This window comes from Sinocyclocheilus grahami, unplaced genomic scaffold (assembly GCF_001515645.1).
Source record: "Sinocyclocheilus grahami isolate Dianchi unplaced genomic scaffold, SAMN03320097.WGS_v1.1 scaffold17.1, whole genome shotgun sequence".
Taxonomy (NCBI): domain Eukaryota; kingdom Metazoa; phylum Chordata; class Actinopteri; order Cypriniformes; family Cyprinidae; genus Sinocyclocheilus; species Sinocyclocheilus grahami.
The window spans coordinates 1160425-1186560 of NW_015505196.1; the positions used below are offsets into that span (position 1 = coordinate 1160425).

At 37.8% G+C, this 26136-nt stretch overlaps 3 protein-coding genes across 4 annotated transcripts in view; 1 reads left to right on the forward strand and 2 right to left on the reverse strand.

The window, feature by feature from the left end:
* Positions 1–11509, forward strand: part of fam193a (family with sequence similarity 193 member A) — a 26712-nt gene extending 15203 nt beyond the window's left edge. For both annotated transcript variants that reach the window (XM_016232104.1, XM_016232112.1), the window contains 11 exons: positions 1181–1313; positions 1447–1590; positions 2417–2683; positions 3016–3229; positions 4618–4842; positions 4946–5228; positions 5409–5595; positions 6546–6776; positions 9504–10347; positions 10449–10530; positions 10615–11509. In XM_016232104.1, the coding sequence (XP_016087590.1) occupies positions 1181–1313; positions 1447–1590; positions 2417–2683; positions 3016–3229; positions 4618–4842; positions 4946–5228; positions 5409–5595; positions 6546–6776; positions 9504–10347; positions 10449–10530; positions 10615–10708 (2704 nt within the window). In that variant the 3' untranslated portion in view covers positions 10709–11509. The remainder of the gene's footprint in view (positions 1–1180; positions 1314–1446; positions 1591–2416; positions 2684–3015; positions 3230–4617; positions 4843–4945; positions 5229–5408; positions 5596–6545; positions 6777–9503; positions 10348–10448; positions 10531–10614) is intronic.
* A 7785-nt stretch (positions 11510–19294) lies between these two features.
* Positions 19295–22059, reverse strand: LOC107551986 (TNFAIP3-interacting protein 2-like; the record flags this gene model as incomplete). Its single annotated transcript, XM_016233795.1, has 5 exons — positions 19295–20092; positions 21024–21140; positions 21260–21538; positions 21729–21818; positions 21922–22059. Coding segments are annotated over 5 exons (867 nt in total), but the record flags the coding sequence as incomplete, so codon positions are not given.
* Positions 22060–23275: 1216 nt separating this feature from the next.
* Positions 23276–25239, reverse strand: LOC107550759 (dentin sialophosphoprotein-like). The gene is made up of 9 exons (XM_016232133.1): positions 25168–25239; positions 25001–25055; positions 24855–24902; positions 24697–24759; positions 24379–24408; positions 24240–24275; positions 24072–24104; positions 23892–23957; positions 23276–23807 (listed from the first exon to the last, which is right to left on the reverse strand). The coding sequence occupies exons 2-9, from the start codon at positions 25052–25054 to the stop codon at positions 23379–23381; spliced, it is 759 nt and encodes a 252-aa protein (XP_016087619.1). The 5' UTR covers position 25055; positions 25168–25239; the 3' UTR covers positions 23276–23378.
* Positions 25240–26136: the final 897 nt, after the last annotated feature.

A 26136-nucleotide genomic window follows, 5' to 3' on the forward strand; every position in this document is an offset into this window, starting at 1 on the left:
TTGTGAAAGCGAAACTACTTTGTTTGGCCTTCCAAAAATGGACACGACTAGAAATATTCCAATATATACCCAGATATTCAGATGTGTGTGGCACATTTTATGGAGGACTGTTTCCTGATCCTGGAAGAGTAGACTACAATGCCGGCTGTTCTGATTCACAGACTGTAAGTACGTTTTTTTATATTTAAAGAGTTTTTATATATTTAAAGCGAGTTTTTTGGGCAGTGTAGAGTAGGGCTTGTTGTTTGTCATTTCTCCCATCACAAATGCAGACATGATTTTATGTTTACGTGGCGCGATGCAACGCAACGTGTAAAACGACAGTATTATACAATTATACAATATTATAATCCATAATTATGTCCCCACTGGATGCAACGAATGCCTCGTTTATAATGGGTTTTCATGTTTTTGAATCCTCGCTCCGGCCTGACAGGGCATCATCACAGTATGGTGAGGGGCGTAACATTTCCGTCTCAAGCTTGAGGTATTCGGCCAATCACAACGCACTGAATAGCTGGTCAATCACAGCACACCTTGCTTTTTCAGACCGAGTGGGGCATAGAGGAGAAACAATAATATACAGTATGTGGAAAATAATGTGTTTTTTTAACCTTAAACCGCATAAACACATCTCATTACACCAAATACACAAAATAATGTTCTTTTTAGCAGCATCATATGACCCCTTTAACTCATATTCATAAATTCTCAAGGGAACGTCTCTGAATTAACTGATGCTCGCGCCCCCCTTGACAGGGCTGGCACCCCACAGGTTGAAAACCCCTGCTGTAGTGTATATAAATGCAGTCATTTGCAGGTATGGCAAAAAGTTTGTTGTTCCCTTTCTGCTTGCTTTATGGCTGCATTTTATAATCATTTTATGAGCTGTCAACGGTTTTTACGTGGATAATGCTGAAATGTAGGCTTGGAAATGTTTTTTGTATTGTGTAGTACTGGCAATAGGGCTCCTGTGGACAGTATTGTAAAATCAGATAAAGGTCAGATCAGGAAAGTTCCAATTATTATAGTCATTACTGTATTCATGACTTCATAATGTACTTTTCTGCTGAGCTCACTCAGTTTCTGTTTTACAATAATAGTGTCATCAGTTTTTATTACATCACAACTCCAACGGCCGAGTCATTAGGTTTCTTTTACTTTCCTTTCTCTGCCCCAGCGATGATGAAGTGCCTCCATTGTCGGCCATCTACCCTCTGAGTGGGTACGAAGACTCCGCGGTGGTGGCCAGCCTTAATGGCATTCACACTCAGCTCAGTGGAGGAGAAGAGAGCTTAACCCTTAAAGATAAAGTAGGTGGCAGCTGATCATCTGACAGTGCTGTTGCCGCCTACAGTATACAATAAATATTTGTCAACTGGAAAAATTTGACATTTGAATTTAAAAAGTAAGTTTGTAACAAGCTCTCCTCTCTCATTCTCCTAGTCTTCACGGGGGAGCAGCAGCAGTAGCAGTTCCTCTGAAGGTGATGAGGAGGAGAGGGAGAGTGCTGGGGAGTCTCCAGGCCAGAAGAAGTCACTCTCTAGAGGGAAACATGACTGTCCGCCTCCGTCATACCCTCATACACGGGTAGAGCTGAAGAAAAGATGTTACTGGGACTTTATATATATATATATATATATATGTATATATATATATATATAAGAACTTAAGAATATATATTGAACAACAGCTACAGTATAGATTAGCTATCACAATAATAGCACAATTTAACAAAACAAATAGATGACTTAAGGGTTCAGGCTTTTACAATCAAAGACCACCAAGGGGTTGCAAAGAAAAAAATACAGAATGTATATTTAGGGGTTGCAAAGTTAAGGTGTGCTTTCAAAATATTAATTATGTTCAGTGTAATCATTTTTCAGTTTTTACATTCTGCTTTCTAAAGGCTAGTATTAAGTGTTATTCTCTCGATCTGGTTAATAAAAAGTAAATATTTACAGATAATATTTTAATATACATTTTAAATTTATTTCAAAGTAGAGTTAAACAATTAAACACATTCTACTCTATTTTAAATTTATATTAAAATATTGTGTTTGTGTGGGTGTTTAGATAGATACCCCCAGAGACTAATAATTTAAGCTTTTCAGAATCAATATAACAGTTTTGTGGCATATTAAAGGTGATAATGTAAATATATAATGTAATATTTTTGAGTTGTAGGATTTTTTTGGAATACACCCATATCATAATTATTCAACCTCTATTCAGCATTGCTGTTTTTAAGTAGCTTATTTTTATGGTAGGGTACAAAATGGTGTCAAAATGCAATTATGCCTTTTAAAACTATAACAACGCTTAATCCACATGAGCTGTTACACATATATATGAAGTTAAAGTTGAGTAGCAAATATGGCCTCTGGCGAAAAATAAATATTTGGTTCCTTTTTAGGTGGATCAGGTACAACATCCGTGCGAGTGTCATGTGTGCAATCAGGGAAACGGGGACGGTAGCACCTCCGGCCTGAACTCCACCTGTCTGCCTACCAGCAGGCTGCATGCAGGGGGTCACCAGTTCTTCTCAGAGAAGACGGCAGCCCACCCCGCCCTCCACCTCTACCCCCACATCCATGGCCATCTACCCTTACACAACCTCTCCCACCTGCCCAGACCACTGCTGCCCACTCTCTACTCCTCCCCTCCGCTCACACACAGCAAGGTTAGAAGCACTCACGTGCACAAAAATGCACAGGAAACTCTCAGCCTTCCTTTTGAAAGTGGTGGGGGTGAATTCACTGTTTTTCCAGCCACAAGGGGGGTGACTTGTACCAAAAATCATAATCATAAAAAAGGCACAGGTGCAAAATTTCACTTCTTACTGTGCATGTCCCTTTCCACATCATTGACTGTTGCTTATCAAGCAATGCTGCAATGTCACCATAAGTTTCCCATTCGATTTTTAGTAGCCTTATTGTAAATAATTTTAAAATTACATTTCTAAATGCATTTTTCATATAATGATCCCTACTCTCTTCACATCATCTTCTCTAGACTCTCCCTCCCACCCCTACGTCCAGTCACACAGGCGGAAAGCAGCAAGTGTTTAACCCCACCCTACCGGAGCACGTCTATCAGAGCTGCTTCAACACAGCAGGGGACTGGAACGGCTCTTTACCATGTCCCTCGCTCAAACTAGAGAACCTCTGGGACACGCACATGATGAAGAACTGGAACCCCTCTGTGCTGCTCCAGGAGCCCCTACCTGGTCAGTTGCCCAATCATTTTAAAGATGTTTTGAACACTTCAAAGCAGATAAAACTGCACTTCCATTTTGAGTAAAATGTATTTTGAAGTTTTAATGTGGGGAGTTGTGACTAAGAGTTATTCAGGTGTTTTTTTTATTGCCCTTTTAATCCTTAATTTAAAATCATTAACTTCCCTTCACATGTCACTCACATGAGATCACCGCAATTAGCAAACAACAACAATATTATCCATTTCTGAAGGACAAAATCATGCCTCATCCTACAATTTTTTTTTCTCACTCAGGAAGCTATTTCATTTGGATGCACGTCACAATAGATAATTTTCTTCTCCACTGTGTTGTACATCCAACTGAAAATTTGTACATCCAGTCGGAAGTACATCTGACTGGAATTTTGGTTGCCGACTTTAAAAATTAGCATCTATGAAAGAACCTTTAACATCCATTGAACCCTTCCACTGCTCAAAGCGTCTTTAAAATGAAAAAAAGGTTCTTAAAATGTTTTTAATTTTATTTACACTAAGGAAAAATGGTTCTTTTAAGAGCTATTAATTAAAAGGTTATTTGAGGAACCAAAAATTAATGGTTCTTTTATGGTATTCTTGCAACGATGTTTGGAACATTTATTTTTAGGAGTGTTTTAGAAAGCAGCATTCGACTAGATCACATTTGTAGTTCAAGCGCTAGTGTGTCCCAGACAACCACAAAGAACTACCTACTCACCTGTCAGTCATGCAGTGTGCTAAAATAAGGGCTTCGGACCTGGCCAGTTACGTGTGGCTTTAAAGGAAATTAAGTGTCAGATCAAATCATTTGGAAAAGCAGAATGTGCATACAGGATCAGGATTTGTCTTTAGATACTTGACTAAAATAACTGAGAAATAAGCTTAAATAAAACATTGTTTGTATTGTATGTAGTCTCAAATTCAGAGTCCATCCTCTCAATTTATTCAAAATTCTGTTTGGCTGAGCTGTTTTTGACCAAAGTAATATTAACAACCACAGACGTTTAGTCACCTGGCCATCATTAGCAAAATGCCATCCACAGAAGAGGCGTGTTATGTTTATACTCATTAAGCTGTTGTTCGTGCTCTCTCTGGACCATAATTAATGGGTTTCCCCGAGACCGCAGGGCTGGTGGTGAGAAACTGTTGGAAAGAGATCAAAATTTGTGAATGAGTCAAAACACAATTTTCTAGCACCACACCTCAGACAAGCCATCTCTGTCCAAAAGTAGGTGACGTCACTGCAGAAACAACTACTTGTTCACACATAATGCGTATTTTATACACTTTTAAATAGTCACTAAAGGACCAAACAGATTGTGTCCTGTGGCTTTTATTGTTTTCAGTATCTCTCTGACCCTGAAACTCTTCTCCTTATCAAAGGTGACATGCTGGGCCCTCCCCTTCCCGACGTACCCCTTCTCTCCTCCAGTTTTGACCCCAATGTCAATCCCCACCCTGCCCCGGATGGCAAAGAGAAGAAGAACGGCGCAAAGAAAAAGTGTCTCTTCAACTACCAAGATGCCTTCATGGAGGCGAGTGAAGTGGTGATGGCAACTTCCTCTGCCACCTCCTCCATCTCCAGTACCGCCACCACTGTCCAGTCGAGTAATAATCACTTCCACATTTCTAAATGACCCATTTTGAGTGTTTAGATTTGAATTTTCAATTTCCTGTGCTTATTTTTTCTCATTTTTTCCTTTGTTTTTAGATGAAGTTTTCCATAATTTAGGTAAAGAGGACCATAGACATCCCACTCCTGTTGCTCCTAGGAATAGTCCCACTAGTCTCACATCTCTCCCCCCTCTCAACGGAACCTCACATCCTTCTTCCCCCCACACACACCTACCCAGTATAGGCACCCAGTGCTTCCCAAAGACTGTAACTCGGACTCCAGGCTTCATGGATGTCCATCAGGGTCCGTGCTTGTCATCTGGTGAGCAGCAAGCTGCCCCGGTCGATGTTTTAGTCAGTGGTCCAAATAGCGTATGCAGGTCAGTCCCCCATCTATATCATTTATAAGTTCTCTGTGTGATCTTCTTGCTGTGCCAGCATTTAAAACACATAGACAAGCTGCTCTGTTCAATACCAAGTCAAGCTTAAAGTTTATAATAAAATCACCAGAATATGTTCTGGAATTGAGTCCATTTACTCAGTCAGGATGTTTTTGTCAGTGATCCAGACTGTGAGGGTCATCGCTGTGAAGGGAATGGAGGCTACGAGCACCAGCCATATGAAGGAGAGGAGAGCCAAGATGAGGACAGCAGCTCGGAGCACAGCTCCTCCACCTCCACCTCCACCAATCAGAAAGAAGGAAAGTACTGTGACTGCTGCTACTGTGAATTCTTCGGTCATGGAGGGGTATGGAAACACTCTCACTTGGCTTTCACCTAACTGCTCAATTAAAAGTCTTACTGTTTTACAATAGGGCAGTGTGACCAAAGTTTTACATCTTTGTATAAGTTAATAAATATATTATATGACTCACATAAAAGGAATTTAACTCAATATGATAGATACAAAAAATGTTGTGTATTAAATTATCAAGAGGCCATGGCTATTTTTTGGAAAAGCACATCCTTTAAATAATAATAATAATAATATACTTGAAATTAAATAAAAGGTAAATCTCAGTTCAATCTGACATAAGTTATTAACATTTTGGTTGGCAGGTGATTTAAAAAAAATAAATAAATAAATCTTTCAGTATCTATTGATATTGAATATGTCAAATGTAATTTACCATTGCAATCATTTAACACTCACTTCAAGTTATCTTTTAATTTCATTTAAAACTATACAATTTGGTTTTTAGTGTTTTATTTATTTACTAGTGTTTATTTAGAGAAAATAGTAAAGCAGTAAATTGACTTGTCATTTATTGGTTATCATCAATAACATTGACAGGCTTATTGTTATTTGTGAGAATTGGTAATGATGGAAAATACTTTTTCCTATCACTTTACCATTAACACAAAGCAGTCTTGCCCACAGATGTAATCCATGTAACTGTATATCTACCGGTATAGTAAAATCTCTACAAGCTGACACTTTTCTTCCCTCACGTTCAATTATAGTCAGGCATTTTGAGGTATCAAAGTTTCCAATCAGTGTGTGCTGTTCCCACAGTGTCATTGATGGATCAGTGCATGTGCTTATTTCCTGCACCATATCAGTTTTGCATGCTCCACTGCTTATGTAAATCAAACCATTAAAGAAATATTTGTGGAAGCAGTTCATGTTAACCGTTTATTTTTGAAAGTGTCATGAATAAATAAGCTAATCAGGCTTATGTTGTTTGCGCTGCGTAGCCCCCTGCCGCACCCACCAGTAGGAACTATGCAGAGATGCGGGAGAAGTTGCGACTCAGGCTGACCAAACGGAAGGAGGAACAGCCTAAAAAAGATGATTTGCTGCTGGAGCGGGATGGGGTGAAGGATCATCGCAAGGTAGAGGACCTGTTACAGTTCATCAACAGCGCAGACAACAAACCAGCCAGTAGCTCCAAAGCAGCCAAACGTGCCCGTCACAAACAGAAGAAGGTAAACTCATTTTGTTATCAGGAATTATGCTCTTTTGTGTAAATCTAATCATCATAAAACTATATTAAAATGCAATACAAATGTCTTTATATATATATATATTTTTTACTTCATTATATATGATAATATAGTTTTAGAAAAGGAAACCTTAAGTAGTTTTGCATAAGGTTTTATTTTTATTTCTTAAAGAAATTATATATGTATATATATACATACACACACACACACACACACACACACACACACACAGCGGGTAAAATAAATATTGAACACGTCACCATTTTTCTCAGTAAATATATTTCTAAAGGTGCTGTTGACATGGAATGTTCATATATCGGTAACAACCCAAATAATCCATACATACAAAGAAAACAAATAAGTTCAGAAATAGTGGAATGACACAGGGAAAAAGTATTGAACACATGAAGAAAGGGAGGTGCAAAAAGGCCTGGAAAGCCAAGACACCAGCTGAAATCTATCAGTAATTAGAAAGCAATCCTGCCCCTAGTCAGTGGAAATTAATATTAGCTGGTTCAGTCCCAACTGATGGCCTATAAAAAGGTGTCTCATTACCAACGTGCCACACTAGAAACATTTCTTGATGGGTAAAAGCAAAGAGCTTTCTCAAGACCTTCGCAACCTTATTTTTGCAAAACATACTGATGGCATTGGTTAGAGGATTTCTATACTCCTGAATGTTCCAGTGAGCACTGTAGGGGCCATAACCTGGAAGTGGAAAGAACATTATTTTTCCATAACCGGCCACGACCAAGTGCTCCTCACAAGATTTCTGACAAAGGAGTGAAAAGAATGATCAGAAGAGCTGTCTAAGAGCCAAGGACCACTTGTAGAGGGCTTCAGAAAGACCTGGAATTAGCATGTACAATTGTTTCAAAGAAAACAATAAGTAATGCACTCAACCGCCGTGTCCTGTATACACGCTCAACATGCAAGACTCCATTGCTTGAAGCTTGTTTAAAGTTTGCTGCTCAACATTTAGACAAGCCTGTGAAATACTGGGAGAATATAGTCCGGTCGGATGAGACCAAAATTAAACTCTTTGGATGCCATAATACACACCATGTTTGGAGGTCAAATGGCACTGCACATCACTCCAAAAACATCATGGTGTAGCACTGGCAAAATTAATATAATTGAAGGAAGGGTGAATGGAAAAATGTACTGAGACATTCTTGATAAAAAATCTGCTGCCATCTACCAGGATGATGAAGATCAAACAAGGGTGGACATTTCACCCAAACACAAGGAAACTCTCAATTGGTTTCAGAGAAAGAAAGTAAAGCTGCTAGAATGCCCCAGCCAATCACCTGATTGAATCCAATAGAAAATCTATGGAAAGAACTACAAATCAGAGTTCATAGAAGAGGCCCACAGAACCTTCAAGATTTGAAGGCCAAATCACACCTGAGCAATGCATGCCACTAGTTTCTCCATACAGGAGGCGTCTTGAAGCTGTCATTACCAACAAAAGCTTTTGTACGAAGTATTAAATACATTTCAGTAAGTGTGTTCAATACTTTATCCCTGGGTCATTCTATTTTATTACACAGAACTTAATTTCTGAACTTATTTGTTTTCTTTTCTTTGTATGGATGGATTACTTGGGTTGTTACCGACATCTGTTATGGAGGACTGTTTCCTGATCCTGGTAGAGTAAACTACAATACCGGCTGTTCTGATTTACAGACTGTAAGTAAATTTTTTTTATATGTAAAGAATTTGCCTCTGACGATTCAAACGCGAGTTTTGAGCAGTGTAGTTGTTTGTTATTTCGCCGATCACAAATGCAGACATGGTTTTATGTTTACGCGGCACGATGCAACGCAACGCATAAAAAGACAGTATAACTAATTATAATCAGTAATTATGTACCCACTGGATGCAACAAATGCCTCGTTTGTAATGGGTTTAAATGTTTTTGTCTCGTCGCTCCGGCCGGAAGGGGCATCACAGTATGGTAAGGGACGTAACATTTCCGTCACACGCTTGAGGTATTCGGCCAATCACAATGCACTGGATAGCTGGCCAATCAGAGTACACCTCTCTTTTCAGACCGATGAGCTTTGTAAAAATCGACGCGTTTCATAAAGGCAGGGCATAGAGAAGAAACAATAATGTACAGTATGTGGAAAATAATGTGTTTTTTGAACCTTAAACCTTATTTCATTACACCAAATACACAAAATAATGTTATTTTTAGCAACATCATATGACCCCTTTAAGTTAATAAATTGACAGCAGGAAATTTACAAAATATCTTCATGGAACATGATCTTTATTTAATATCCTAATAATAAAAAAAGAATCGATAATTTTGTACAATGTTTTTTTTGGCTGTTGCTACAAATATACCCCAGTGACTTAAGACTGGTTTTGTGCTCCAGGGTCTCACACACACATTTATATATATGTGTGTGTGTGTATGTATATAATTTTTTTAACAAAATTTCAACAGTGCTTATTAATATTTGGAAAAACTTTGGAAGCAAGTTTTTGACATGAAATGTCAAATAATTTGACCTTTATATTACAAAGCAAGATTAGTTCAGTTTGTAAAATGTCATGCTGACCCAAAAAGCTTAAGAATATATATGAATGAGTAATGCATGATATTTGTTATTTAAAAAAAAAAAACACTAGTCATGGAATCAAACTGTTATTTAGGGTGTCATGGAATTAACTGTCTCGGATTTTGTTTGGGTGCAGCTGGAGGAGAAAGCCCGTCTAGAGGCAGAGGCTCAGGAACTGGAAGTACAACAGCAACTTCTGAAGGAACAGAGGAGGCGGCAGCAGGAGGAGGAGGCGGCGGCACTGAAGCAGGAGCTGCTCCGTCTGCAGGAAATGCAGCAGTTGCGGGCATCTAAGAAGAAAAAGAAAGACAATAAAGTCAAGGAGTTAACCAAGTCTGAAAATCCTTCTCTCGTTCCTATAACCAACAACCCTAAACCTCTTCAGCAGACAGCACAGAGCGTTTTAGAAAAGAACATGCAGAACGGCAAAACACAGCTACTGCACAATCTCATCCGTCTCAGTCCTAAGGAGCCTCGTCTAGAACCTGAATCCCCCACTGGTGGGAAGAATGGCCCATTGCAACAACCAAGCCCAAAGATTTGCAAAGAGAGACCTTCAGAGTCTCCTGCCCTCCAGAATGGCACCTCCTCCCACCCAGAGTCCTCCCATACCAAGGTCAAACCCAAACAGCCAGCAAATGGCTCTAAACCCAACGGTGAGGCCACAAAGAGGCCAGCTGAGACCTCCAAAGCTCCAGAGCCTCCCAAAGCCGGCAACGCAGCCATCCCTCAAACTGACGCCAAAGCCAAGCAGAAAGCTTCAGACGAATCAGTGACCGAGATCAAGAGGGACGAGAGGACAAATGGGAAAAAGCCACAGAATGGAGGGAGAGACGAGAGGAACTCTCCTGTTATTGAATCTTCAGCTTTAGACCCTCCTCAGCAGAACGCCAAAGTCCCAAACAACGAGTCCCCTCAGCCCAAAAGCAAAGCCAAGAAGAATAAGAAGAAAAAAGCAGACAAGATGAATAACTCAATAGGTGAGTGTTGTGAATTGCCAAATTGTCTGAAGATAAAGGATAAAAAGATGTGTCCACTTTTGAATGGAAAATCAAGTCAGAACTCTCTTGTTGTCCAACAGATGATGTATTTCTGCCCAAAGACATTGATTTGGACAGTGTAGACATGGACGAGACCGAACGTGAGGTGGAATATTTCAAAAGGTACCGTTTGATATTGGTAATGTTTTTCTCTGGCATCCATGACCTTTTGTTCCCCAACAAATACATTTTTCACCCTTTTTGCAGGTTCTGCTTGGACTCCGCGCGACAGACAAGGCAGAGGTTGTCCATCAATTGGTCCAATTTTAGCTTGAAGAAGGCCACGTTTGCTGCCCACTAATGGGTCTTCCTTTCAAAAGACAATGGCAGGAATCGATAAGCGTTCCTCCGGTTTCTTCTCTCTTTCCCATGTTTCTACAGACTGACTGCTGACCCCAGTGCTGCTATGCTTCACCTGCTCCTCCGGTCTACATTATCCATGCCGCCTTGCCTTGTCCTTGTTGCTGTGGGTTCCTCAAAGAACACAAAACGGGCTTGTATTCCTGCAGTACTACTGGAGAGAAGAAAAAAAAAGAGGAAAGTCAAAAAACAACCACAAAATGCTACTCTATAAGTTTATCACTATTATTTTGGTTTCCTTTTCTTCTTTTAAAAAGCGTATGTGCTTTTTGTCAGTGAGTGGACCGTTTCCCTTAGGTCTGTGCCATGCTCTGGGTTTTCTCTGGCTTTATGTACATTAGGATGAAGGCACTGCAAAAGACATGCTTCAAGAAAAAAAAAGATGAATATGAAAAGAGATCCCTTTATTCAGATCAGCTGTGGCTTTGCACCTAGCACTGCACTTCCTCACAACTCGTTTGTCAAGAGAATCGGACTGGTCAGCTTCACGTCAACGGCTAATACTTGACAATGTTCATGTCGGTTTTTCATTTAAAAATGTTCAGTGTAACCAAGTTACCTTTTTTTTTCCCCCTCTTTTTCCAACTTGTTACCAAGCTTGTATCAGAATACTTTCAGAATTGAATCAAAAAGAACAATACTCACACTATCAATCTGTTATAGAGTGTATATTGTATTAACACTGAAGCCGGACTGGCTACTTTTTAACATATTGTTAAGTAATATTAAAATCTTGTCTTTCTTTTTGAAAGATGGAATGCACAGTAGAGTGGCAGGACATTTCTATGTGTCAGTTTTTTTTTCTTTTCCATTTGGCTCCATCTCATAACACTTATAAAATTCCTAACCTTATCCAATCAAGGGGAAATACAACACCGACTGCAGATCAACATGAAAGGAGTAACCTAACACCCCTAATTTGCATGACTTGGCACCTTGCAAACGGGTCCGTCCCCATCATTCTGGTAAGAACGGATGCATGTGAAACACCACAACCTTTTTCACTCGGTGTTTACAGTTTTACACTGACTGCATCTGATTACTTCAGCAATCATAACAGTGATGATAGTAATAACAGTTATGCAAACATTCTCGAAAATTTGCTCAAAATGTGAGGTGAAGTCAGGTTTATTTTGCTTGTTTTTTTTCCCTGTGACTTTATTACCAGGGTGTGGCAGGTACAAGTCAGTGAAACCATTCTTTCCAATCCAAACAGTGAGCATCATTGGAAGCAGATTATGCAGTATTATTGTTGCTGCTCCGAGGTAAGTGCTAGTTGAAAGTAGAAACCGTCAAATAAAAGTATTTCGTTTATCATTTGATGCTACTTATTTCAAGTAAGCGTGCCCTACTGAATGCATAATGAGATAAAGGTGATATTTAGGTTCATATTTTTTACAAACCCGATTCCAAAAGAGTTGGGACACTGTACAAATTGTGAATAAAAACAGAATGCAATCTGTCCCACCTTTTTTGGAATGTGTAGCTCTCATGAAATCCAAAATGAGCCAATATTTGGCATGACATTTCAAAATGTCTCACTTTCAACATTTGATATGTTATCTATATTCTATTGTGAATAAAATATAAGTTTATGAGATTTGTAAATTATTCCATTCCTTTTTTACTCACAATTTGTACAGTGTCCCAACTTTTTTGGAATTGGGTTTGTAATAATTTCAGCTTGTCAAGTTGATAAAACTGGCAGCAGGCAAAAACTACTTTAGATTTTTAAGTTAACATAAAAATCAAAATAGACTTTCTAAATGTTCCTTTTGTTTTCGTGCATATTTCTTCGGTTCACATTATTTCGAAAGAAAAAATAGGGCTTGTGATATTCCCTTAAACTAATAATTTTCTTTTATATCCCTGTTTTCATTAGACTATTTTAGATAGATTATTTTTTTCAGAAAGGCTGCCCTCCAGAGTTTCTTTTTTTTCCTTTGCCTTCCTCTCAATAATTTTAAGGTCTGCTTGCCCTGTCTGACTCCTCATCTTATTTTGGGAATTTAGGCACAATATGGTTAATTTGAGCCAAACTTTGTCTGATGCATTTTGGTGACCCCTTTTTTTAGAAGACTGAAATAATCCTTTTGAGAAATTAAAAAATTTGAATATGAGTCATTTTTCAAATAATAAAAACAATATTTTATTTATTTAGATTTAGCTTTGTGTAAAAGGTGATAGAATTTCGAGGTATGTACATGATTGTGGCTTTTTCACTTCCAAATTGCAACAAAAAGTGAGATTACCTCATTCTTCAAAAAATGTATTGGAATCCTGTTTTAAAATAGGAGGGAGGGCATATTTTTAATCTTTGAAACCACTTGACAGACTATTTCTAAACTTATGACTCCCACAGAAAGGGAACTTTTGTCCCTATCCGTCATCATCAGACTTTGTTTTATGTAGGGCTTTTTTTTTTTCTTCACTTCCTGCCAAAAAAACGTCTTTGCTGTGGTGGAACGCCTACCTCCTTTTTAGCGTGTAACAAAGAAAAAGCTATAACAGGTTAGATTAACTGTTGCTTGTCTTGTTCCGGAAGAGATGATCTAATTTCAATAATTGATAGAACATATTTAAGCATATTTTTACACTGTCATGTGATTCTAAATGGCAAGCATAAAGTATCACAGTTTTCAGAAAAATATCAAGCTACATGTGTTAAGTCATGTTAAACAGTGATGATGATAAAATATTTCTTGAGCAGCAAATCAGCATATTAGAATGATTTCTGAAGCATCATGTGACACTAATGATGCTGAAAATCTAGCTTTGCCATCACAGAAATAAATTAAATTTAAAAATTTGGAAAACAGTTGTTTTAAACTACAATGTTATTTTACAGTATTGCTGTTTTTATTGTACTTTTGATCAAATAAATGTGAAATTTTCTTTAAAAACAAAAGCATTTTAAAACCAGTAGTGTAAGAACAATTTTATATTTTAGAGCAGTAATTTTAAATGTTATAGTAAACTAAATAAATCACTTAATTAAATATATGTATTTATATAATTGAAAACTGACCACGTGTTTGCCTGGAAAATTGGAGAATGAACAATGGGAGATTTTGTGAATCTGCTGGTAGTGCTTTTGTAAGTCTGCTCAGTTTTAGTCACCCATGATGCAATGCTGGAGTTACCTCATTTATGTAAAATATTTTTTAGTACGACATTTCTGGTTGAGGCCAGATTCACTTTGTATTTTCAACATGAAGTTTAAAATAGTTGTTTTGACTGAAGTGCAACTACACAAGATAATATTTCAGTACGTAAAAATAAAATAAAATAAATAAAGAATCTTGTCTCCCATACTAAAAATCAGCAAACAATTTGTCTTCCATATGACATTTGGATATTATCAGTAGAGTGCAAGATAAATTGACTTAGCATACACATCCAAATGTTCAACTGTGGAATATGTGTGGAGCCTAGTCGTCTACAGTCAGTCTTCCAAAGCAGGACTTAGACAATAACAGGATCATAAAGAAAGTAAGAGCAGGGCTTATTAGAGAGAAATCAAAGATCGGAGATGAGATGGTGTAGTTTGTAATCACTGGTGAAGATCTTTTCATTGAGGATGGCCCAGAGCTGGGGAGAAACTCAGACAGCTCAAGAGGGAAAACCCCCATCGATCCACATACTGGAACTGACAATAGCGTTCTGTCCAAGCGCTGATCGCTTTTATCAAAAAAATAACACAACAGGCCATGATAACTCTAGCATAGTCGGTAACAACAACAATCTGTTAAATAAGGTGCTGCTCTTGCAAATAAGCGTTGAAGTTAGCCAATGCTCGGGAATTCCCTGCTTTAAAAGATTAAAGGCTACATTTATCCGTTTTGGCATGGCGTTTCTCTCGGAACAACACAGCGGGTAAAGTTAAGGATAATAATGGGTAAACAAGCTCCACCATGCATGATAGGCTACTTCGGATTTTTTTTCTTGTGCTGGTGCTGAATTTTTAAATCTCAGTTGTGGAGCTAATTGTGTAAGTGACATTTGGTCTTTCTGTGAATAGTTTTACTGTAAAAGTCATGTGATCATGTGACCTAATTATTTCCACTTTCTGAAGGTAGATTGCGGTGTGTGTGTGTGTGTGCTTTTCTGCAGTAGATGTGTGGGTCTCACATTATTGTAGGTGTGTATGAAGTGTGTATGTGGGGAATCCCTTCCAGCCTACCTTTCACTTCTCCAAGGAAAGGTTTTCGTAAAAAAGAACAAAACTACAGCGGGGCCCACACATCCATCACTTCAGCTTTTCGCATCTCCAGTTACGTTCTTAACAGCAACACAATCTTCTCTCTGACTTCACAACAAATGACTCCTGCAGGTAGAAAAATGACACGCTACGGCCACGAGCATCTACCAAAGTGTGTGCTTGTGCTTGAGCGACGTCATTTCGAGAGTGGTGACTTGACTGAAGTAGAGAGCATGAAACTCCTGTTGGAGTTTTCCCTCCTACCCCCGTGGCAGCTAGATAGGGTCGTGCGTCTGAGCTCATCGAGGGTTTATTGACTCAGGGGACTGTGATGCTCTTTTACATGTCTGACGTGATCTTGTGTATAATCTGAATATGGGCCTGTACTTATGACCAGTTTCCCAGATATAACACAAAGGTGTTGATTAAAAAAAATTTCTAGGGAGATATTTAGGAGCCAAATTACACGTTTTAGAAGTATTATATGTGACACTGGACCACAAAACCAGTCATAAGGGTACATTTTTGCAATTGAACTGAACAGATAAGCTTTCCATTGATGTATGGTTTGTTGGGATAGGACAATATTTGGCCGAGATACAACTATTTGAAAATCTGGAATCTGAGGGTGCAAAAAGATCTAAATATTGAGAAAATTGCCTTTAAAGTTGTCCAAATGAAGTTCTTAAGCCCCGTTCACACCAAGAACGATAACTATAAAGATAACGATATTAGCGTCCACACCAGCGAACGATATCTTCTGTTTATTCTAAGCGCACGCTCGTCTGCCGCTTTCATTCTTGAGCTCATTAAAGCAGGATGGATTCTGATTGGCTGTCAGTGTTTTATCGTTCATCAGCTGGGAAAAAATCGTTTTGAAAGTGATCACAACGATATCATTCCTCTGTATCGTTATCGTTATAGTTGTGGTGTGAACTATGCTATTCTTTAATATTGAGAACGATTTTTAGAACTATATCTTTATCATTATCTTTATAGTTATCGTGCTTGGTGTGAACGGGCCTTTAGCGATGCATATTACTAATCAAAAATTAAGTTTTGATATATTCACAGTAGGACATTTACAAAATATATTCATGGAACATGATCTTTACTTAATGTCCTAATGATTTTTGGCATAAAAGAAATATCAATAATTTTGACCCATACAATGTATTTTTGGCTATTGCTACTTAAGACTGGTTTTGTGGTCCAGGGTCACATATATAGATGTAATAGAGTCCTGCAGTGGTGACTTATTTTTGTAGGCCAACCTGAAAGTTCACTGTCACTCTGGTTCGCTCAACAAAAACCCAATAGATTTTCCATTGGATTATTGCAGAAAATAAGCTCTGTGACCGACAAACGTCTAAGATTCTTACATGTTTTGTTCTTCGTTCACAAATTAACACAACTTTTAAGTATTTTGAAGGCTAAATGTAGGCTATAATAGAACTACACTACTAAGTGCCTACTCTTTCAATTCATAATTTTATAAGAGTTGCAATAGATTTCATAAGTGTGATTATAAACAAAAAATTTAGTTTAACTGTTTATCATGACGCTTAAAGGGGGTCATATGATGCGATTTCAATTTTTCCTTTCTCTTTGGAGTGTTAAAAGCTCTTGGTGCATAAAGAAGATCTGTAAAGTTGCAAAGACTAAAGTCTCAAATCCAAAGAGATATTCTTTATAAAAGAGTCAACCACGCCTACCTAAAACGGCTTGTTCTAACACGCCCCCACATGTCTATGTTACAATGTGGGAAGATTTGCATAACGCTGCCCAAATGCTCACGCAAAGAAAGAAGGCGTAACTTTTATTCTTGCTGTTGCCACCGCTGCCATGTTGTGGAGTCGCTGTGTGTTTCGTTGTGAAAGCGAAACTACTTTGTTTGGCCTTCCAAAAGAGGACACAACTAGAAATCAGTGGTTATTTACAACACTGTTCCAGAACAGTTCAACCCAAATATTCAGATGTGTGCTGCGCATTTTATGGAGGATGAGGACTGTTTCCTGAACCGGTAGCCTACAATGCGTCTTGTGGCACAAAGGCTGTTTCTATAAAGTTGGGCAGTCACGGCGCTTCTGACTCACAGCCTGTAAGTATGTTTTTTTATATTTAAATAATTTGCCACTGATGATTCAAACGCGAGTTTTGAGCAGTGTAGAGTAGGCTTGTTGTTTGCTGTTTCTCCGATCACAAATGCAGACATGGTTTTATGTTTACGCGGCGCGATACGCAACGCATAAAAATACATTATTAGTCATTATGATCAGTAATTATGTCCCCACTGGATGCAACAAATGCCTCGTTTGTAATGGGTTTTATTGGTTTTGTCTCGTCCTGCTGGGAGACGGCATCACAGTGTGTTAAGGGGCGTAACATTTCCGTCACACGCTTGAGGTATTCGGCCAATCACAACGCACTGAATAGCTGGCCAATCAGAGCACACCTCGCTTTTTCAGAACGATGAGCTTTGTAAAAATCTACGCGTTTCAGAAAGGTGGGACATAGAGGAAAAACAATAATGTACATTTTATGGAAAATAATGTGTTTTTTTTACCTTAAACCGCATAAACACATTGCATTACACCAAATACACAATATAATGTTCTTTTTAGCAACGCCATATGACCGCTTCCCCTACAACCTCTGTAGTCCCATTTAGACACTTGTTTGCAAACACCTTGTTCAAGAGAGGTAAAAATAAATCGCAAAGAGGTATTACTGAGGTATTTTGTCATAAATTAAGTGTAAAAAAATATTGTGCTGGTTAACGACATACCTTATTTCAAGCATTTAATCTACTGTAAAACTCATCGACTTCAGAATGGTAGAACCAGTGGTGCTAAAATGCTAACTCATTTGTAGCTTTTGGCCTACAAAAAAATACATCCACCCTACAGCCCTCCATGAAATGAACTAAATTCATGACCTGCTATCTCACAAAACCACATATGAACGCACACAAGGTTTTTCCAGACTGTCACCAATGGTGACTATATTTAAATTGTCACACGTTTTCATAATGGCTTGGATAATGTGTTATTGGCCTCTAGAAACTATAGCAGCAGTTTAGCTTGGCACAAAATGTGTAAATAATGTTTAACATTAGGAATTTCGATTCTGTGATATTAGTGTTTGTACAACACAGACACACAATGCATCTAGTTTCAGTTACAGACACTAGCCTTGTTTGGTCCCATAGCCTCCTCCCCTTTAAATAGCCAGTCTCGCTATATCCCTCCACCAGACAGTCGCCTGCTTCTCTTCTTCTATTCACTTCCAGGCCTTGGGACAGCTGAGAATTTGCTGCAGTTATAGCCTGTCCATTCAGTTGTGCTTGGGAAGGGGCTTTCCACTACTTGTGCACATACACACACATACACACACTTCCAAATCCCGTGGGACTTGAGTTTAATGCTTTAAGACACACTATGCCTCATGCTTTTGCCAGCATTATCACAACTCTCTCAGTGTCTGGTTTCCCATATCTCACTAAAAATTATCTTTGACTGTACAAGCACTCACAGACACGAACAAGATTACACCGTTTCAAAATGGGTCCTTAAGCAAATATTTTATTATAAAAATAAATCCTCCTATAGTTATCACGTTTCTCTGTCTTAGTTTGGCATCTCTGTGATATTTTCTTATTGTCAATATTTTAGCTGTTAGTGCCTTAAAACCCCGTTAAAGTGTTCAAATGTGCAGCAATAGGAGGCCATTTTGTCATAGACCGCATCTGAGACGTGCAAATTTCACGTCTCAATTTACCAGGATGTAGGGAACTTCCTTTCTTACTTAAAACTAGAATGTTTTCAACTGCAGAGGGGGCTCGAATGGCAAGTACCTCACAGTCAAAAGGTGACTTAAATTCTGAGAATGTAATGACATGTTATATGACAGAGCCTTTTAACATTTAAAATCGGAAACTAAAGTTTGAGATATATATATATATGTATATATGTGTGTATATATATATATATATATATATATATATAGGTGTGTGTGTGTATATATATATATGTGTGTGTGTATGTATATATATATATATATGAATCAAAAAGTCGATTATCAAAAGATTATTAATAGTGTGCGCTGTGCTGCTCTGTATATTCTGGTACAAATGAACATTTCTGATTTAAAATGTAAGCCCAAGGCAAATAATAACAATACACTTACAAATAGACAAAAAATGAAATATAAAAATATAACATTAATCTTTACAAATAGCACCATCACAAAAAGAGTATGAATGATATTCAACAGTCTAATACTAAAGAAGCTTATGTATTAAATATAAAAGGCTATGTACTTTTATCATCTGTATTTGGCAATAATTAAAATAGCAAAAAGTGCAAACCAGCTGATAAAGAGAATACATATTGGTGAGGTATATGATACCAATTTTACGATCCATCTGAATTATACACAGATCTGCAATACAGTATTAAGCAAAATTTGATTGAAACTCTTAGACAAAATGTACTATGCTGAAAACCATAATACCAAACAAGTGACAAAACCCAGTGACTTATAAACCACAAGTGCTTGAGATTGAATAACTTTTCATAACCAAACCATCTGCGTTCAATGACAGCCATGTGAGTAAGCCTTTGAACTGGGAATGACCAACCCAAAGTCATATCTTGAGTCCTATGCCACAAGCGACCTTCTAAACATCAACCAAGCCCACAATCGAAAAGCCAAGTCTTAAAATAAAAAAACGAAAAAGCTCTTCCTTCGACTCCATCCTGTTTAAACGTGGCCCTGCCTTCATCAACACCCTGTCAAACATCCCATAGTCTGCAAGCTTGTAGTGATTCTGTCCTCAGTGCTTTCTGTGCCCTGTGAAAAGTCAGTGAGGTGAGAGACTCACAGCTTGGCACACTCGTCCCAGTGGTTTAGGTATTCGGTCGCGTGCTCGTCGTCGTACGTGGTGAGACAGCGAGGGCACTGCAGTTCAGCGGCTCCCTGCGGTGCCGTGTTACTGATGGACCTTTTTGAGCTTGTTTCTGGGGGACTGTTTCTTCGGGGTTCGGCAGTGTCCGTCTGTCGGTGGGGAACTTTTTTTAGGCCCATGTGAAGTCGCCGTGAGGATGAGGCCTCTTGGACGCTCTGAGTGATGAAGAAACAATGCGTGTTATTTAAAGTGAATTGGATTTTAAAGTCTCATGCTGGTCGGGTTGCACTGAAAACAAGTGGTGACCTAAAAATCGTAAATGCACTGGTTTTAAGTCAAAAATCTAATTTGATATAGCTGAATCTGCCAAAATACATTAAATTATACCACCAAGACTACTTTTTATGGGTTACATCATGTAGAAATGTGGATTGTCACTTCTTACAGTGTGAGAGAAAGGGGGAAAAAATTCCAGCATTTAATGAAAATCTATTTTGTAAGTATGTTATTGTGTCACAAATCATCCATGTATTTTTCTTTATTTTATTTTTGACCCCATTATGTTGTAATCAAAATGTTGTCATGGCAGACTTCTCTAATAATTTAGTCCACTTAAACCCTGCCCATCCATGTTCGACTGCACGCTCAAATTCATTTTTCAATGCAACGCCCATTTTCTTTGTTAATCCACTGCTCTCAAATGTACATCAAGAAACTGAAGAAAAGATCTGTTGCTACTTCAGTTTCATCGTGACTTAAAACAATCCATAATAATGTTAAAATAATTGTATGTGTGTGTGTGTGTATATATATATATATATATATATATTTAATAACTATTTAATATTATTTAATATTAATATATTTTTTGAGATACTTTTTTCATATATCATGCTGGTCAGGGTATTTTGTAGTAAATAAAATGACAAAACTTTTTTTTAGTTTTTTTAATTATTAAAAAAAAAATTATATAATATAGAACTCTTTTTTCCAAGTATCTTGAATTTGTAAATATCATTCGGTTTTTGGGGAGTTGCACCACATGGTATTTTACAACCTAAACTAACCTTGCCTTGCCATAAAAAAGGGCAAATTATCTTTTCAATAATTTAATTATTTAAATAAGGATTTTTTTATGAGACTTGCCTGTGTGCGTATTTGCAGTTGAAGTCGCCCAACTTCATCTTGAAGGTCCAGGATTTTACCCTGAGCCCTTTCTCGGTCTGCCCTCTCCGATTTGAAGTCCTCAATATAGGCCAAAACCTACAGGAGAACAAGGAAGGTTTTTGGGCAGCACACCAAGCAAAACTACTTCTCACCTTTGTTGTGACAAACATACAATGACTTCCTGTTTAAGAGGAATTCAAAATAATGATAAAGACCTGCTGCTCAAGCATCTGAATGCGCTCCTGGTCTATCCTTTTACTGTCATCCCTCTCTCTGCTGAGTCTCTCGCACTCCATCATCTTGTCCTGCAGGAGGCCGTTGAGCCGCGCAATCTCCTGCTGGAACAAAGCCACGTTGCCCGCAGCCGGAGTTTGGGTCAGGGTCGGACCTGCGCATGCCAGACCGTTTGACTCTTTCAACTTCTGACACAAACCCCTCACGTACTCTTCTCTACTGGAGTCGTACTTCTGCCACTTTGAGTTTAAACTTTCCACCTGAGATGGAACAAAGGCATGTATTTATGATGTGAACAGACAAAAATGACATGACATTTTCCAAGAATATTATGCATTGTTGTGTCTTTCCATAAAAGGTACTGAGTGACATTTTCTGCAAATGAAACTGGTAAAAAAAAAAATGTCAGTGGGTGATGATCAAATAACGGTTCCATCATGTGAGCCTTACATATGCAACTCTCTTTTTAAGCTGGTCGTTCTCATCTTCTAACTTGCTGAGGATGACATTTAGATGGGGAACTTCAGGGGAATCTTTTGTCTGATGAAGATACAAAAAGCAAGGTCAAATATAGTTGTTTAAAATAAAGTGTTTTAAAGGTGATCCAGATGTTGTAGAATGCTGATAGTTTCCCCAAACACACCTCATTTGCTTGAGTTCTCTGATCCGTCATGGATGTCTTGCTTTTCTCTTTCTCCAGCCGTCCCAAAAGCTCCTGGCACACCTGCACGGTGGCTCCCAGCTGTGCCTTCAACTGCTCGGCTTCTTCAGCGAGAGAACACACAGATTATACTGCAGGTTGTAGCCTAAATGTTGCTTTCTTACCCCAAAACAATTTGACGTTGATGTGGTGCGAAATGAGTGCTGCATTCATATTGAGAACATACAAAATGAGTATTGTTTAATTTGATGGTAGCCTACTATTTAATATAGTGACAGCTGAACAGATAACTGTAAACTCGGAGGAAAATAGCATCTGACAATTTTATATTGTATTTTTAAACTGGAGAATCTGGCAAATATATTGCAGTCTCTAAAAAACCCATTATTTAAAGTTTTTCTCCCCTTGTCATAATGGATAATGCCTGCCATTATCTTGGATCACACTGTGTCAATTGTCTAGACAATGAAAGCCAATGGTGCTTAGTCTGTTATCTGAAGACTGAACCATAAAACAGTCATTTTAATTATACAGTAATTAACAAACTTACAATGTCTAAACCCCCATTCTTAGCGTAAGGAATCTTTATCCCGCTGCCAAAAGCAGCACACATGAAACGGCAGAAAGTCCCGCTCAGCATGTAATGTTTGTGTGAGTTCATGATGTTCTGCCTAGGGAAACCCCACCACTGTTCTTTAAAGTTTGCCACCATCTTGTGGTATCAAAACAGCAATGACATGCGTTTGACAGACATGATATATTACTTGTGAATAAGTCAAACACACACACTTAATAGTTGCAATATTGCTTATTGCTGAAAGTGCTCTTTCATAGCTTGATGTTACACAACAGCCATTTCAGCTCTCTAAACACATTTTTATTGTTTAGGCATGCTTGTGCAAAGGTATGAACTAAATCTGTAAAATTATAGGCAATGGAGTTGGTAATTACTCTTGGATTGCATTAGGGCAACCCTTTCATTTTAGGAATGTATACTGCTTGCATATGCAACTTTCCAGCATTAAGAATTCCTGGGAAATACAGGACTCATGCAATGCTTGACTCTTTCTTTACTTTACTTTATTTGAAAATGCTTAATACCAACAATATAAATAAATGACTACAAAATCTATATAAAAAATACTGCACACAACTTCAGCTCCAGAGATAGCCAATTATAAAAAGCAAATATTAAAAAAAGAAAGTGTAAAATAAAAAGATCAAACTATGCCTACAATACGTGTAATTTTAAATTAAAAACAGACTGAGGTACCTTAAAAAACAGTATTATTAACATTTATTTAATGGTTTATATTAATATTATATACATCTCCTTATATACCCTCCTTTCAATATTTTCCTTAATAGAAAATTCCCATTTTAATATTTCCACTTGCAGATATCAGAGCATTGAGCCATAAAATTGTCTTAAACTGCTGCTAGGGCTCAGTGACATCAGGCATTAGGATGCCATTGAAAGGGTCCGTTGCACCATCATCACCGATATCCTGAGGAAAGTCTTCCTCGCTGTCACATTCTTGGCTGTCAGCCCCTGGCTGGCACTCAGTTGAGCGACTTTCGCTGTCCACTGCGCTGTGTTTGGACTCGGTGCTTTCACTGCTACTGCTGCTGCTGCTGCTATTGCTAGTACTGTACTCAGTACCGTCAACAATATAACTGTTTTCAGTGCTTTCACTTGTGTCCGCACTCTTATCCTCTTCCTTTGTGCTTAGAACAACCATTTCCTGGCTTTCACTTGATTCACTGCTTTCACTAGTGGATTTGATGTCATTCTCTTCTGGCTGGCTGGTCGCTTGCACAATGGCATTGTTGTTCTTATGGACCCATTTGAGGGTGTAAATCCAGCCCTGTATGAATGCATTATGATGTTCATTATTCCTGTGTAACCACACGTGTTTGTTGTATGATGCATGAAATTGGACATTCCTTACCCTACGAACGTTCTCTTTACTGCTTTGAGTGTTATCTGATGTAAGTGCAGTCTCACTTTTTCCAATCTAGATAAGCACAGATGGCAGAACGTGGGAGAGTATAAACAGGTTATCAATTGCTCTGCAATCAATACGCTTTAGAGCATGAGTTTTAGGTTGCATTAAGGCAAAGTAACTTACCAGACTTTCCACAGAATGGCTTTCACTAGAGATCTTGAAAAAAATAAAATGTATATACAGTATTACATATAGTAGTACATATATATAAACAAACAAACATTAAGTAAGACATTTGCAGTCATATTGATGTGATTTTCTAAAGATGTGAAAAGTAATTATTAGTTATACCGGTTCATTAGAGTCTGATTCAGTTGATTCTGAGCTCTGTCAAGAAAACGGAGAAAGTGAAGTGAGCCTATTTTCTTAACAGAAATATATTTAAATATTTTCTCATTAGATTTGTTGACATAATAGTCTTTGCACTTACATTGCTGTCGGAGACAGTTTCCTTAGACTTCTGCAAATAAATAAATAATGCATGTATGTTTTGTTTGTACATTATTATTTTTAGTGAAGACTATTAAAAATACTTAATACTGTACAAAATAAATCTTTTTTTTCCTGGTAGAAATTTGACGTGCATACATAGTTGGATATTCTTGGGATAAGAAAACTTATTTTACCATGACTTACTGATCACATTTTTTGTTTTTACAGGGAAACATACAGTTGTCCCTCCTTCTAGATACACATTTAAGTTTATTTTATATATATATATATATATCAGTGGTGACTGAAAGCGCACCTCATCTGAAGGTTCTGAGGTATTACTCTGGTCGGAGGATTCAGATATTGAAGAGCTTTCCGACTGCGGAATGTAAAAGATTATAAGAACAGCATTACCTAAAACATTTTTAAAAAGTTACGACAAAGTTTCTTTCAAATAAACTGAGAGTCACTTACAGAGTTGGATGCATGTTGAATCACCTCCATAGCCATTTTATGCAAGATCTGTGTGATAATTCAAGAAAAAAATTGTTGAATTGTCACTCTTTGAAATGTATGGAAAGGCAGAAGAACATTAAAAGTTTATTCACAGTAGTACTCACTGGATTAGCATAGGCTGCTCCCAGCAGACAGAGAATCAATATGGCAGGTTTCATTCTGAAATATAAAATCTGAAGAATAAAAATCCATATATAATTTATTAGGTTTTAATATCTCTTTAAATGTTTCTGCTTAAAAATAATGCATTGGGTAGGTATGAAAACCTTACCTTTCTCTTCTCTTAGTCCGAATGCAAAGTCCAAGAAGCAGAAGAGTAAATGAACGAGAGTACTTTACTGAGAGTGTGTATAGCTAAAGCTAAAGACTGAATTTAATGGTATGTCTAGAGAAAGCGCTATTTAACAGGCTGACTCCTTCATTAAGGTAACAGCATCACTTCCTGCTCGCCAACACTCAGATTATTGTGGGGGCACATTAACTGGAGCTGGAATATACAAGAAAATGAGAGTGCCACAGTAAGAATGTTTACATAATGCAATGACACACACTACAGTGTGCGCTCACCCAAACTTCCTCTCCTGTACGTGTCTATTTTAAGATGCTAAACTATAGGGTGTGTGGCCTCTAAATACTGAGTAAGAGTACTGTCTGATCCCACACTGGGACAGGAAGTCCATAATGAGAGCATTCCAACACAGAGCATTTTTTATTATTTTCCATAGACAGTCACTATATACCTCTGTTACAACACCATTAATGTCCAGCTACAACACGAGTTCACAGATGCACTTGACCTAATACGGCTTTTGATTTACATGTTTACATGGACTGAGCATTGTGTAAAGCCATAGTCCAACAGCAGGTTAAATGTTATTACAGGCTGAAAGCACAATACATGATGTGATGAGCAGGGCTGGGCAAAGATACATCAAAATGTATTTTAAAATAAAATACCAAATACCTTAACTTTAAATGTATCAAAATAAACTACAAAATACAGCAGCCACACCAAGTATCAAAATAAACTACTGTATTTTTGTATTTTAAAAATACTAAAAATACTTTTATAAGGGAGCATGAAATTTCTTCACAAACCTTCCATCAGTTGGCTTATTTGATCTATCTCTTCACCAATACACTTATGTTTGTGAACAATGTTTGATAGCAACAGCTTTTCTCTGCCCGAGTCATGCAATACATCTGACATATGCAACCAGTTAACAGATCAAATATTCAC

Coding starts and splice junctions, on each gene's coding strand:
- LOC107550759 (XM_016232133.1), bottom strand. CDS start 25,054: ATGAAACCTGCCATATTGATTCTCTGTCTGCTGGGAGCAGCCTATGCT. Junction 24,760..24,854: donor TTCAACATGCATCCAACTCT/GTAAGTGACTCT, acceptor TACATTCCGCAG/TCGGAAAGCTCTTCAATATC. Junction 24,276..24,378: donor AAACTGTCTCCGACAGCAAT/GTAAGTGCAAAG, acceptor TTTTCTTGACAG/AGCTCAGAATCAACTGAATC.